Source organism: Lucilia cuprina, chromosome 2, assembly GCF_022045245.1.
Source record: "Lucilia cuprina isolate Lc7/37 chromosome 2, ASM2204524v1, whole genome shotgun sequence".
Taxonomy (NCBI): Eukaryota; Metazoa; Arthropoda; class Insecta; order Diptera; family Calliphoridae; genus Lucilia; species Lucilia cuprina.
Genome location: NC_060950.1, coordinates 47,961,974 through 47,977,638, shown reverse-complemented (window position 1 = coordinate 47,977,638; position 15,665 = coordinate 47,961,974). Strand labels below are relative to the sequence as shown.

The window sequence follows — 15,665 nt, the reverse complement described above, 5'->3', positions numbered from 1 at the left end:
AAAGTTTAACAAAGTAATTTTGAAAAACAATTATAACTAAATATATATTAACATAATCATACTTTAAAGAATATGGAAAAACTACACTAGTTGTTTTTAGCCGATTTCTCGTTTTTGGCTATCATAGATGGGTACTTTACAATAGCAGTAAAAATGCATTAAAAATAAGTTTTCCAGTAATCAATAATGTTTTACTGATTACTGAAAAAAATTCAATATTCAGTAAGTTTTTACTGGTTACTGAACAAATTTTCAGTATTCAGTAAATTTTACTGATTACTGTAAAAAATTGCAATAAATTTACTGGTTACTGCAAAGAAATGCAATATTTTATCACAAGTAGCTATGGTAAGATTAATTTTATTATTTTGTGTTGTAAATCTTTTCAGAAGATATGAACTTAGCTATGTACAAATTTTATATAATTTTGTCGGCCAATAAAAAGTTGTTGGAAGCATTTAATATATTTTGTAATATTAGATTATTAATAGAAATAGAGTAAAAGAGATCAATATGATTATAGTTGTATGAGAATTTTAGTTATATATAATATTTTTTTACTATCAATGCATTTTGGTTGAAAATTTTACTTATTAATGAAAAAAAATCAATATTCAGTATAATTTGCATTACCAGTATTTTTAATGTTTGTTGAAAATTTTTTCAGTATTCAGTAAAAATTTACTGAATACTAAAGATATACTAAATACTGAAATTTTTTCAGTAACCAATAAAAATTTACTGCTTACTGAAATGCATAATGCAGCAAAATTATACTGCAGTATTCCCATGTATGTTGGCTATACATAACAACAGAAAATAATAAGGTAATTATTTTCATACTATTGCTTTAGATATATTCGTAAAAATTACCAATCCTTGATCTTGTATTCGGGTTTAAAGTTTAAAAATGCTCTCCTAAAAACTTGTAAAAAGCAACTTATGTCCTTTTTCTTTGTGGCCACAAAAATATTAACAAATGGTCTCAAAATTATATTTATTTATTTTTTGTTATTTAAAACAATTTTAGATTTACTTACCTCATAAGACTCCATAATCCAAAGCGATTGCAAAAGAATTTCTATTTGTACGCAAAAATCTTTTAACCAACCTTCGTTGCTATACTGATTTCCACTGGATTCAATATTCACTTTAATGATGTTTGCCAATTTATCCCACGATCCCTCTTCATATAATTTTGGTATATTGCTAACATCCATTTGTCTGCAGAATTAACACAAAATTAATGTACACTATTAACTAAACAAAAAAATAAATTACCGTTTATATTTTAACTGGAGGTTTTTGACATAATTTATATTTAGACACGATTTTCCCAAATTCGGTAAATGTAATATATAAGAATGATCTTTTCGTTCTAAAATATCACACATTTGTTGCAAACACGAAAGACATTCCTTATTACAATGATCCCTGTTAAACATTAAATATTCCAGGTAAATAAGTTTTAAGCGATAAGTATCAATATTTTTTGTAGCAATTATGTGACAGCTCCCAATGTTGCAAAGTAGGTGATGAAACACAACATGCCATATATCACTAAAATTGTAAAAATATACACTAAATGAATGTTAAAAATTATTAATGTCAAGTTATTAAAACTGCAAAATTACTTCTAACAGAGGGCTTATTTTTATAGAATACTTTTTGAGGCGTTCTCGAATAAAAAACCACAATACATATTCCATGTATTGGCCTCGCCCGACCATATAATACCCTATATATGAAAAATGATTTAGTTTTCATAATAAAGCATTTAAGTTGAATTGTACCTTGCCTCAGATATACTAAAGCCATTTACTGTTTAATAAAAATGTGGATATTTAAGTAAAATTTTGATGGGGGCTTTTTAGAGGGGCTAGGGTCAAATGAGGCCCTATAATTATAAAGTTCATCAGGGTCATCAAGACTAGTATGCATACCAAATTTCATTAAAATCGGATTAACCGTTTAGAAGTTACCGAATTATGTCCCTCTTTTTTTCCTATACCACTGTGCAGTGTGTGACAAATCAATGGAAACATTTTCTAAATCACAAACGGACTGAAAACCCAAAACTTTAATAAAAAATTTTGTTTGTTTTTAGAATTTTATTTGTATATATCCTTATATACCCAAATTTCATTTCATGAATATAATTAATTTAGCTTTAAATTTACTGTTACTGACAAAACAATGGAAACTTTGGTATTATCTTAACAAAATTGGTCACAACTTGTCAGAAACTCAGAATATAGTTCAGTATCTTTTACTCTGTATTGCTGCACGACATCTTGATGCATCATATCTTGGAACTACTGTTTTCCATAGATTTTCTCTGAGATTGGTATATGGTGAATAGACAGGTCACTTTTATACAGGTATAATTTTCAAGTCTAGCCATTCGATTGCAACTCGAAAGTTGTCGTTTTTAAATCTCCAAACTACGAGCATAGTTTCCACAGGGGAGGAATATGTTTTTTTAATGGATCTCTACCTTATACCATACATAGTATATTTTTATAATTGAATTTGACCAATACCTTGCCCTAAAAAATAGTTCTATACCATAATTTTGCCTCCGCTAAACTTAATATTCTTCGGTCCAGTATCTTTCACCTTTCCATAAAAAAGGATATTTTTTCATATTAATTCGACCTGTTTATTTTATCTTTAGCAATGAGTAGACGAATAAAACTATTCTTTCTTAAACTAAGACGTTTTCCCGCAGGTCGAGTACAACCAAGGCCAGTCTAATTTTCCATGGGATTAAAAATAGGAGTACTTATTTCGAACTTTTTATTAATAGCTATCCTAGAGGAGTAATTATTTGGAATTTTTCGAATTCTATTATCATCAAATTATCCTGTATCAGAGCAGTTTTATGAGGTCTTCAACCCATATTTTGAGATTTTACTGAATCTTTCTTGATTTATTTGGTCAGGAATAATGCAATTATCGTTAAGGCGTACTATAAAGCTTTCAAGGGTTAAAAGGGTTTGAGAATATAGACAACAGGCTAATGGGACGGTATGATGACACGCATCTTTTGGTATCATTCCTGAAGTAGCAGGAATTGTTCTACTTCATTCTTGTGTTGGTTAAGGCCGTTAACATTCCAAAAACAAATACTTAGGGAATTTATTTCTTATTTAGTAGGTCCTGCATGAGCATGCTTTGGTTCTGCATTAATTGTTGAAACATATTTTGCATATTTGCCATGAAACTGTTCATGGTTTGAATTAGATACAGAGCGTTGAGAATTTGTTTCTGGTGCGGGTACACCCTCGTGTAATGCATGTGCATATGAAAATAACATGGTATTACTTTCATTATTTGTTACTTTTATATTGAGCACTAGAGGTATTAGGAAGGCTTGGGAAGTTAGAAGTTTTATATTGAGGTCTTCTGGCCTTATTTGATTGTTGCATGTGTATATATAATGGATATCCGCGATAGTTAGCAGTGTGATTTTGACCACAGTTACTGCATTTTTTATTGTTATCTGTTTTTGGGTGGGGACAATTTTGGCTTTTATGGATGTCTCCGCATCTCACATAAACAGATGGTCATTTGCAGAAAGCTCTGGTGTGACCGAACTCTTGGCAATTTAGGCATTGAGGAGGACCTCTGCGTTTAATGAGTTCCTCTTCAGTTATTTTGCGATTAAGAAGATATCTTAAACTATATTTGGGTTAAGTGTCACCCTTTTTCTTCAATTGTGAAGAGTTAAAAGTAATTTCAACTCTTAACATTGGTTGAGGAATTTTGTCCTTGTTAAATATATGGACTTCACTTCATAACCTTCAGTCTGTAGCTCCTTTTTATACCCTTCACCTTCATGAGAAGAGTATATATAAGTTTGTCATTTCGTTTGTAATTTCTATAATATAATTTTCCCATTTTTTGGGATTTTTAAAACGTTTTTGGGAATTCCGGGATTTATAATAGGAAAATTTTTATTTAATTTTGGATTTTGAGTAAAAAAATCTACCTTACTGTAAAATTTCATCAATAAATATTCATAAATAAAATTTTTATTGCAATTTGAAAATTTTGTATCTTCCCAAAAACTGAATAAAAAACATTTTTTAATTACCTTTCCATTGATATATAACATGCCTACCTAATGTTTTTTAAGTTACAAATTAATTAGGGAAAACTCAACATCTTTTAGAGAATTTACCTAGTACTACTATTTTCATCCATACATTTGTTAGGCATGTTTTACTACCTAAATTTTTATGAATTTTTACAGCCACTTTTACCTATTAATCTTTTATTCCTTATCCCTAAAAAAAATTATATTAAAATTAAATTATTTAAAAATAGTCTTTATTTTTTTATAAATTAATATAATTTTGTAAAATAATCGGTAACAGTAGTCCATATCTAAAAGATAACACCGTCCAACACCATTTTTCACACACGAACCAAACCATACACATACGAAAGCACATAATTTATATGGTATAACTGCGTACTCAGTTTTTCATTTTCTGATTGTTTGTCCTTTTAAAAGGACTTTAAAATTTGAGGTGCATACAATTTTCAAAAATTTTTATAAAATATTTTAAGCCACCCTATTATAACAATATGGGTATCAAACTAAAGAGGACAATTGCAGTATTTTTATCTTGTATTTTGTTTTATTTTTTAAGAATAAAAAGATGTAAAAAATATCCTTATAAAAGTTTATCCTTTATTATCCTTGAAATTTTATACGAAATTGTTCAACAAAAAATATTCATAATAAAGACATTAGAATGGAGTAAAAAAGTCTGAAATTTGGTCTTCACAGCTCCATTTGTTTAATTTTTATAATATTTTTTAAATATCTCAATAAATTAATTAATAAAATTTTCCCCTCTAAAAATTTCAAAGTCCTTTTTTTGTTAAAATATTATGTAGAAAAATTAAAAATTTGTTATTGTGGAACCGAGTTTCTTTATCTCTATGATAAAAAGTTAAAAAAGTGGAAACTTTGAAGAATATGAAAAGATAACAATCGATTAAGGATATATTGCATTTTTATCCTTTCATGTTTAAACTCCTTTCTTGGAAATTATATTTTCCTTTTTAATTTAACACAATTATTCCGAACTCTATAGTTATTCTAAATTCTATATATCTTTTAAAAATATCTTTGACATCCCAATAATGTTATCAAAGTAGTTTATTATATAGTTTTTATTAAAAATACAATAGTGCGAAGGTATATCATGTGCAATTAGTAAACCATGATATACATAAATATTTAAACAAGTTAGGAAAGTATAGCCGGACTTGGCCGAGCATATCATACCCTACACCAGTTGTAAATTTCTTTCAAATGTGATTTATTTTAGCAAATAAAATAATTATGTTGAATTTTATTTCAATTGCGACATATTGAAGAAAAACTAATTTTCCGAATGTGGGCTAGAGTCAAATAGAGATTAAAGGACTGCACAAGACAACAATAATGCGACAATTTTTTAAACAAATATCGTGTGCGCTATCATAAGCAGGCCTTTAATACGTATATTATAAAATTAAGAGGAGAGATTTATGTCTACATATATAAACGTTTTTTATGTAGCTTTTCATCGTGATATTAATGTTTATATTAATTATATTATATTTTACAATTATATTAATATTGCGCTTATCATATTAACCTGAAGTGGATTTTAGATTTCAGAACATGCATGTTTTAATCACTAAATCGTCATAATCATACGAAATAAAATTTTATATATTTTAAGACATATTATCTCAACCACCGGTTATGTTTAATTGGTAGATATTTTGTCTGAAAACTGTCAATTTAACGTTAGGATAAAAATTAACAGACATTGGGATAATGGGGGTAGGTAATTGGTATATATAATTAATTAAATTAAACAAAATATTCTCAACAAAATTTTTTTAATTTGAATACATCTTAACTTTTAATTTTTTTACAAAGAACTAATAAAGATAAAGACATGAAATTTGGGAGTCTGCAACTCCATATTTGTAAATATAACATATATTTTTTTCTAAAAAAACTGACTATAGAAAATAAGGATATTAAAGGATTAAAATTTAAAAGGACATTTTTTTATTTTTTTTATTCTAACATTTTAAAACTATTTTATTTGTAAAAATACTGTTATTCTCCTCTTTCAATCGATACCTATATTGACCTACTAGACCAAACCAAATTTAAGCTAAATATAATTATACTTACTCTTCCTTTTAAACTTTAAAGTCCTTTAAAAGGAAGAAACGATCAGAAAATAAAAAACCAAAAATGTAGTTTAACTATATCAAGTAAGTAGTTTCCAACGTATAGAATCTTGCTCATGTGTGCAACAATTTTTCCCAATTTGTTGTACGGTGTAATATAAATCTTTAAATTCATGAATATTGTCAAATGCTAACGTTTTGTAGCAAATGCAACGTTTCCTTATAGTAGATAAAACAGGATCAGAAGATAGAATCAGATTATTAAAAATATCTTCATTTTGAGACTGCCTAGAACACTTCCTTGAGCTAAACTGATGAATATGCTTAAAGTCTCTATTACTCTATTATTGGGGTTCTTCTGTAAGCTCTCCTAAAGGCAGAATATTATGTTTTATGATGACCTTTCCGTGGCATAATATCTTGTGAACTGTAGGTGTCATTTCTTTCCAGGGATATAATTCCAAAAGTAATTTAGAAACTTTTGTAGAATACTCTCCAAATTTTGTTGCGTTCACTTTATGCTTGCTATTTATCGCCATTAGAATAATATTGACCTTTTGCAGTAAATCCATATTATTTCTGGTTATTTCGGAAGTAGTTTCAAAATGTTTGAAAAAACGTCTAGCGGTATTACCATCGATATTTAATCCCATCCGCTTTTTAAATTCCTCTTGAATTCTTCTTTTCTCACTGGCTCTCATTTCCATTAACTCCTTATTATTATCTGCACTTTTGTTTGCATTTTCCTGTATGCTTCTGTACTTTAAATCATATACTAAATGTAGAAAATATTCCAATAATCGTATGCGAGCATGTAGGGGGATATTCCAAATTGTAATGTTTCCTCATTTATTGACCTTTGCTTGGAAATATTCGAAAATTATGATTTTTTATCACCACATATGTAGCAGTACCAAGTAGATGATGTTCCTGTAATGGCATTTCCAACTTTCCCATTAATCATTGTAAGTTTTAAATAATAGGACATGTTAAACGAATAATTTTCTATTTCGATTGTTAGAGGTTCCAAGTTTTTAATTTCTGCTTTAATACGATTTATTAAATCTTGCGCTGTTGTTTTGGATTCCTTTATATACTATTATTGGCCTACAAAAAGCATTGGATCCTGGAGTCGAATTCTTCCAAATATCATCGAAACTGGTTGATGGTGAATCGCTGTCAGCATACTTTTGAATTCTTAATGGAACTAGCGATGCCATAAATACATTTTTATACTCGGAAGATGATACACTTGTGTTGATTTGACATCCCCACTTACAAATGAGTTGAAGATCACAAGAATTTATTTTTTTTAGTTGGTCTGAAGAAAAGTCAGAGGCAATCCTTAAAGCAGTATTTTCGAGTACTGCGCCGAGTCCAATAACAGCCTTCCGATCAGTTATTTCAATAGGAGATGGTATAATGCTTTTCATCTTTTCATTTATTTTGTCATATGATGGTAAAACATCCACTCCTTTTTCAGATAGCGCCTTTCTTTACGTTACACAGTGGTATAGGAAAAAAAAGAAGGAAATAATTCGGTAACTTCTAAACGGTTAATCCGATTTTAATGAAATTTGGTATGCACAAAGAGGAGGTGTTTTGAGTTTTGCCCCCTAAATGTGCAAAATCCGACACTGTGCTCCGCGGGGATATTGCAGTTGGAGTAATTTGACCTAGTAGAATAATGGTATCAAATGTCACATTCAATCTTCACTTTAATTATTTTTTCACAAAATAAATGCATATTTCTGCAAAAAAGGGATAATAGGGATAATAATGAATATTGTTTTTTTATAAGAATTTTATGTTATATTTTTACAATAAATTGTACTATTTCAATCGTACTAGTATCAATTACCAAACAGTAATCTACGTACGACACTCTGAATTTTCAAAAAAAAAAATTGTTTTGTGAACTTTTTATGTTAAATTTAACTTAGTTGAGCATTCATTCAATTCATCAATATTCAATGATATTTAAATCACTTCACAACTTCCGAGGACGGCTTAAGTAGCCAAATATTGAAATTTTGCTCGAAATTTGGCTCAAATATCGGTAGATTACAGATGTCACTATATGAATTTAAAACTATTTCAGTTTAAAATCTTCTCACATATGAATTTTATAGATAATTTAACATTTTGAAAAATATTTTTTATTGTTTCTTAATTTATTTAAGACACCATGAAAGTAGCACCTCCGATTCAGATGTCTAACGCTATATGGCCAATAAAGTGTTGAAAAATATAATTTTAATATTAAAAATTAAAGGATATTTTTATATTTAAAATTTCATTTTTAATTGAAATCTAGTTAAAATCTATAAAAAAGTAATTGAGAAATTCTATTTTAAAAAATGAAATTCTGAATAATATAAATATTTTTTTTAATCTTTTCTGTAATAAATAATATAGCAACTTTTTGTTACAGTTTTGTAAAGACCTACCAAAACTTAAAAAAATGCTTTGAAACTTACCAGAGTTTTTTCATAAATTTCATAACTAACAGAGCCATCCCATTAAAGAAAAGTCATAAGGGTTTGGACATTTAAAAAGCCTTATAATAATTTGATTAACACTTTTATTTGCAAATATATACGGTTGTAAACAAATGTAACAAAAATTTTGCGTTTTTATACCCTTCATCTTCGTTTCCATAACCTCAAAAATTAATTCAAATATATAGAAAACTTTGTAGCAATTTAAACACATTTACTATGAATTCATACACGTTTTTAGTCAGTAACTCAAAATAACTTGTAACTAGTTTTCCTTTCGAATCAAAGAATTTGCTATAAAATGGCATTGATTTGTTGTTGCATATTTTGTTATAAATGCACAAATTACATATTTTGTTTTAAATTGCACATATTTTTCATATTTCTAACATTTTTATATCTTATTTTGCAAATTTTATTAACATATTTAGAATTTTTGAAATTAATATCAACAAATTTCGATTTAACAACAAAATACATTTACTATGATATAAAATTTTACATAATTTAATTTTTAAACCCACTAAAGTGTGGAATGTATTTTGAGTTTGTGCTGCTATTTGTAACGTAAAATTTTGTTCATTAAAGTATCGGTTCAGTATCAATTTCTGAGTCTGTCGATCTGTGTGTCCATATAAAAAGATAACTTAATGAATTTTTGTTCTTACATCTTACCAAACGATAATTCGGAATAAATATAATTATACAAAAATACATTCATTTACCAAATTTTATTAGAATTGCTATCAAGCTTTCCACTTTCAGAAATAAAATATATATATTTAAATAAATTAAATATATATATTTAAAGTTGTTTCTTAGTCTTTATATTTGTCATACTCGAGGTTGTGGTTATAGTGCATATTTTAATGATTTTCGCTTTAGTTTTTTATTTTTGTATGTTAAAAAAAACCTTATTCTTAATTCAAAATTTATTATAAATTACAATTTTTACAAATTTTAAAATGTTTGTCAAAATTAATTTATTTTGGTTTTGTTCTGTAAATACGTCATATTGAAATTAACTAAACCCAACTAGTTTTTTAATTTAATAAATCCAAACTTGATTTACTGCATTTAAAAGCAGAACCGTAATTTTTTTAGCTTACATTTTTTCATTGTAGCTTACATACTGTATTTTCTGATAATTAAGACTCAAACTCTAAAGATCGAATTTTTATTATATACATGAATCCAATAAAAATTTTATTCGATACTCCCTAATTTTTGGTTATTGCAATAGTTACTAAACTAAAAAAATCCATGCCTAATATATACGAAAAATGTCGTACATTGCATGAATCTTTCGTTGTTTCGCACTACGAAATTCTTTCGTAATATGTACGAAATTGTACGAAATAATTTAGTATAATGAAAAAAGTGAATTTTGATTAAATATGGTAAAATTTACCAAATATTAATTTATGCCATTTTGAAATAATTTTTCTAATTTTAGTTCAAATTATTCTCCACACGAATTTTTAATTTTTTTATGAAAATAATTCGTGAATAATATAATTTTTTTTTAAGTTTTGTAGTTTTTTTGATGATAATATAATTAATATTATTAATTTCGCTAAAATTTAAGAAGAACATATTAGGAAAGGTTTTCGTACATTCGTAAAAATAGAAAAGGGTTTTATTAAATAGTATTTCGTATTATACACGAAATTTTCAATGTTACGAAAATAGAAGTTAAGATTTTTTTCGTACAGTTGAGCATGGATTATTTGCAGTGTAGTGGGGTAATTATTATTATTTCATACCTGTTACCAATTAAAAGATTTTCCATTCTTAATTCCAAATAAAGAATACACATCCGATAAGAAGCTTCATAATTCTTAGGTTTTAACTGATGCCATGTAGTTAAACTGAAATGTAACCTGTAAATATAAATGTTTTGTTATTGAAATATGTTATCAAGTTAATAAATAAAAAATACATTTCTCAAAATCGGGGCTAAAAAAACTTCTTCGGATCGATTATATGTGATCCTTTTTTACTCTTTCACTACATACCTTATAAATTTATTTACATAAAACTTGGAATTTAATAGATCTAACCTCAGAAGTAAAAACAATCTATATGGTATCGATTGGATGCTACGCACTTTTTTATGTTCACGTTTTGAATAACAGCTACATATAAAAAACATGAACCGATTTTTAAGAAATTTGGCAACAGAATCAACTTTTTGATCTGAATTTTATGCTTCATGAAATTTTGCATTACAACATACCCCATCACTTATATTTTCCACGCAAAGCATTCTTATTTCTAAAAAACTATTTAAAAACATAATCGCAAATTTTTTATCAACGTTATATTGTTGTAGATCTGCACATATTACTCCCATCACTTATATTTTCAACCAGTAAACTACTTTTATTTCAAAACCTTTAATTTGCTGTATATCCTCAGAAAATAACAATTTTAAAAGAGAATCGGGTGTAGTTTCGTACGATCGAGAAAACTATAAACTGTATTAGATCTTGAATGAATGTCTACGATGCCACTTTTGTATGCAGTACTGAACAAAAAAACTATAACTATATTAGATCTTGAATGAATGTCTACGATGTCACTTTTGTATGTAGTACTAAACAAAAAACCGCTCCTAAAATAGGGTAAATAATATGTTCATATTACATTTTTTACAAAAATTCGAATTTAAAATTTAAGTCTACAAATTTTTCTAAAAATTATTTATATCTTCCCTTAAAATTTCTATTTATATAACTCTTTAAAAATTTACTTAAAATAACTCTCAATTCGAGAAAAATAAAGATCCGTAATCACTCATATTTTCCATACAAAAATATAAAACATTAATTTATAAATAATTTAGATAACAATAAAAATCTGCAATAAGTTAAAAAAATTATCTATATAATAGATATAAATTCGGTTGCAGAAATACAGCGGAGACGGCCTAAATCGGCGGCAGCTGGCCGCCCGTAATATTTCGGCTCAAAAACTGAGCCGGCCTCAACGTAGCCGCTGATGAAGATTGGAATCGCATATGTATTTCAAAAAATAATTTAACCAATAGAAAAGAGTTGTCACATACACAGAAAAAAATAATACATAACTTTAATGAATTTTGTAATAAATTGCATGAATCGAACATAAATTTTTTTCCAAACCATTTTCATTCAAAATATTAAAAGTTCATAGAGTGTATTAATTTGTAAAGAGTGATTTTTTCAATTTTTACTTTTTTTCTGCAATATTCACGAAAAAAATGCTAACAAAATCTATTTTCTACTAATCTGTTTCCATATTTAGTAGATAGTAATCCTTTATTAGCGAATTTTATATAAAAATATAGAAATTCAAATGCTGAAAAACAAAATCTTAAACAAGAAGACATCAGCAAACATAGTTGAATATCTATTCTTCATAAAATCACGCCAAGTATGCGCAGAATTAATCGATTTTAATCTAAAAATCATAAAAAAGTACAAAATTTTCCTAAGAAAATTTCAAACATTTTTTTTACAAATAGAAAATAAAAATATATTTGAAATATTTTAAGTCAAGGCTTCTAGATTATGTTTGAAAAAAAAAATAAATCATACAATTTAGAAACTTATTCTTAAATATTATTATCTTTTATCAATAAAAGCAGTTCATAATATTTATGCTCAAACTTTTTTCTGTGTAATATTGTGCTAATATTAAAATAGTGAAATCTACTATAATAATGACCATTTTCTGCAGTATAAAACCTTATATACTTAGAGACAGGTTTATATATAAAAAACTATTATAGAGATAATTTTCAATATAATAAAAGCTTACTGGTCAACTTCTGAAGAAAAATTTAAATTGTTGTATGTTGAGTTTTCACTGTATCTTTCCTATACAATTTTAAATATTTTTGAAAGTGTTGATTTATTCATTAAATATAAATCACAGATCAACAAATATTAAGTAAAAGATTAAAATGGTTTCTTAATTTGCTTTTTAAATCGGAAATCGAGCCATTTTAATTAATGACATAAAAATTACTTTAGAATATATATAAATAATCTTACTGTTACATGGGAGGTGGGCGGTATAGTTGCCCGATTTCGCCCAATTTTTCTAAAAATTTTTCTTTTCATGATAATACCAAGTTCAAAAATTCGTGGCTTTACCATTAATAGTTTTTGAAATACCCTAAAATGACAAAATCTGACACTGTGCAGTGGTAGAAATGACCGTATCTGGCTGATAATCGAAAAACGATCAAAGAACCCAAAAGTCGGAAAAAAATTCGAGGGAATTCAATCGAGATTCCTTGAATTTGGCTGCAAAATTAGTTTTCCCTATGCCTACACGACTGAGATTATTTTCTTCTTTTTATACATTCCACCACCATTAGTGGTGATAGAGGGTATACATAAGTTTGTCATTCCGTTTGTAACACTGAGAAATATTCATCTAAGACCCAACAAGTATACATATTCTTGATCCTTATGAAATTCTGAGTCGATCTAGATATGTCCGTCTGTCATAAAATTCACTAAAAATATTCATTATTGTCTTAAGCAGTTCGGTATTGAAAATCACTCGAAAAAAATGCGATTTTTCACATATTTATTTGCACTTTTTACAAAAACTATTGCAGATAAATTGATGATACAACATAGATACAACACTGTCATGATCAACTTTGCTATAAATCGGTTACTACTTTCATATACCTATGTCAATAGAATTTATACAAAAAACGTTTTCATCGGTCCATAATTGGCCATACAATGTACCTCCGGAAAAATCACTTAAACGCCCATAACTCATTACCTATTTCAGATAATTACACAAAATTTACCACAAATATTACTCTTGTATACAGCAGCAATACTGTAAATATAAAAAATATAATTCATAAGATTCGGAACGGCCGAACAATTCTTCAGATAAAATATGATAAAATATATAAAACATGAAAGTTTATCATTAAACTCGACAACACCTCCTTTTTGTGCATACCAAATTTCATTAAAATCGGATTAACCGTTTAGAAGTTACCGAATTATTTCCCTCTTTTTTTTTTCCTATACCACTGTGCGCTAGATTGACAATATTTGTTATGATTTTTCATGACAAATAAACTGTTTTAAAAACTAATTTATGATAAATAAATTTAAAATAAATATAATTACAAATAATTTTTTAATATTCGTGTGTAATTAATTTATATATTTCTTTCAAAAAAATTAAAATTTACCAAATTATTTTATTTTTTTTTTCATATTCATATATCAAACATATGTTGTAAAAATAAGTTGGATATTTTTTCCTCGGGAAAAAAATTCAGTAAAATCAAAAAATTCTCTATCAACGAACTGTAATTTTTACCGCTCTCTTATTCTCTCGTTGCAAGTTTTCGAAAGTAAATTTAAAATAAATATAATTACAAATAATTTTTTAATATTCGTGTGTAATTAATTTATATATTTCTTTCAAAAAAATTAAAATTTACCAAATTATTTTATTTTTTTTTTCATATTCATATATCATACATATGTTGTAAAAATAAGTTGGATATTTTTTCCTCGGGAAAAAAATTCAGTAAAATCAAAAAATTCTCTATCAACGAACTGTAATTTTTACCGCTCTCTTACTCTCTCGTTGCAAGTTTTCGAAAGTACGCGAACGAAATCCAATAACAATTGTTGCAAATTGTTACAAATTATCGAGTATGCGAACAGACCTAATATTCATTCAGCTGTTCACGTGTTGAGACATGATGATAGAAGAGGGAAATCATAACATAGTTGTATAACTAATGTACAATCAGAGTTGGCTAACATGATTTGACAAAGATTACATAAAAACAAGTAAGAAGGTATATGATACCCTACACCAGTTATGAATATTAAATGTGATTTATTTTTCATAATAAAGCATTTATCTTCAATATATCAGATATATCAATATATCAGAGATATATCTATTGGTGCCAGAATCAACACAGAATCGGTTCATAATTTCATATACCTCTCATACAAATGTACATATTCCCGAAAAATGTGTTTATTGTTAAAAACTTCCGTTACAATATCGATATCTTCATAAAATTTTACAATTTTAGTTTTATGTCAATACAAATCATATCAAGGAAAAAAAATTTTCCATCGGTCCACAATTGGCCATAGCTCCCATACAAGGTCCCCTCCCGAAAATCACTTAAACGCGCACAACTCATTACTTAATTAAGATATCGATATTAAATTTGGTACAAGTATTGCTCTTATATACAGAAATATTACAATGAAAGATTTTTTCGATCGGTCCATATTTGGTCATAGCTCCCATACAAGGTCCCCTCCCGAAAATCACTTAAACGCACATAACTCATTACTAAATTAAGATATCGATATCAAATTTGGAACAAGTATTGCTCTTATATACAGAAATATTATAATGAAAGATTTTTTCGATCGGTCCATATTTGGTCATAGCTCCCAACCAAGGTCCCCTCCCGAAAATCACTTAAACGCGCATAACTCATTACTAAATTAAGATATCGATATTAAATTTGGGACAAGTATTGCTCACAAAAATATTACTAATCGGTCCATAACTGGTCATAGTATACAGAGAAATAATATTGTGAAATGTTTTTTGCGATCCGTCAATAATTGATCATAGCTCCCATATAAGGTCCCTTTTAGAAAAACACACATACAAGGTTTTCTTCCGAAAATCAGAAAAAACGCACATAACTCATAACCATACATTTAGCATAAATATTGCTCTTATATACATTAGTGAATTTATGTATATAAAAAAATTTGTTTTACGAACGATCCATATTTGGTCGTAGCTCTCATACTAGGTCTAGAAAATCACTTAGATTCACAAAATTTTTTTCGAACGATCCATATTTGGTCATAGCTCTCATACTAGGTCTAGAAAATCACTTAGATTCACAATATTTTTTACCAAGTAATGATA

The 15,665-nt window shown here is 27.2% G+C and overlaps 1 protein-coding gene across 4 annotated transcripts in view; it reads right to left on the bottom strand.

Moving 5' to 3' along the window:
* The window catches only part of LOC111677206 (calcineurin-binding protein cabin-1-like), a 637,283-nt gene that overhangs the window by 478,507 nt on the left and 143,111 nt on the right, over positions 1 to 15,665 (bottom strand). For 3 of the 4 annotated variants that reach the window (XM_046947473.1, XM_046947468.1, XM_046947458.1), the window contains exons 7-9: positions 10,481 to 10,597; positions 1,282 to 1,581; positions 1,041 to 1,224 (exon numbers count right to left, since the gene is read on the bottom strand). In XM_046947473.1, coding sequence (XP_046803429.1) covers positions 1,041 to 1,224; positions 1,282 to 1,581; positions 10,481 to 10,597 — 601 coding nt within the window. The remainder of the gene's footprint in view (positions 1 to 1,040; positions 1,225 to 1,281; positions 1,582 to 10,480; positions 10,598 to 15,665) is intronic. The other variant, XM_046947460.1, reaches the window with a different exon arrangement.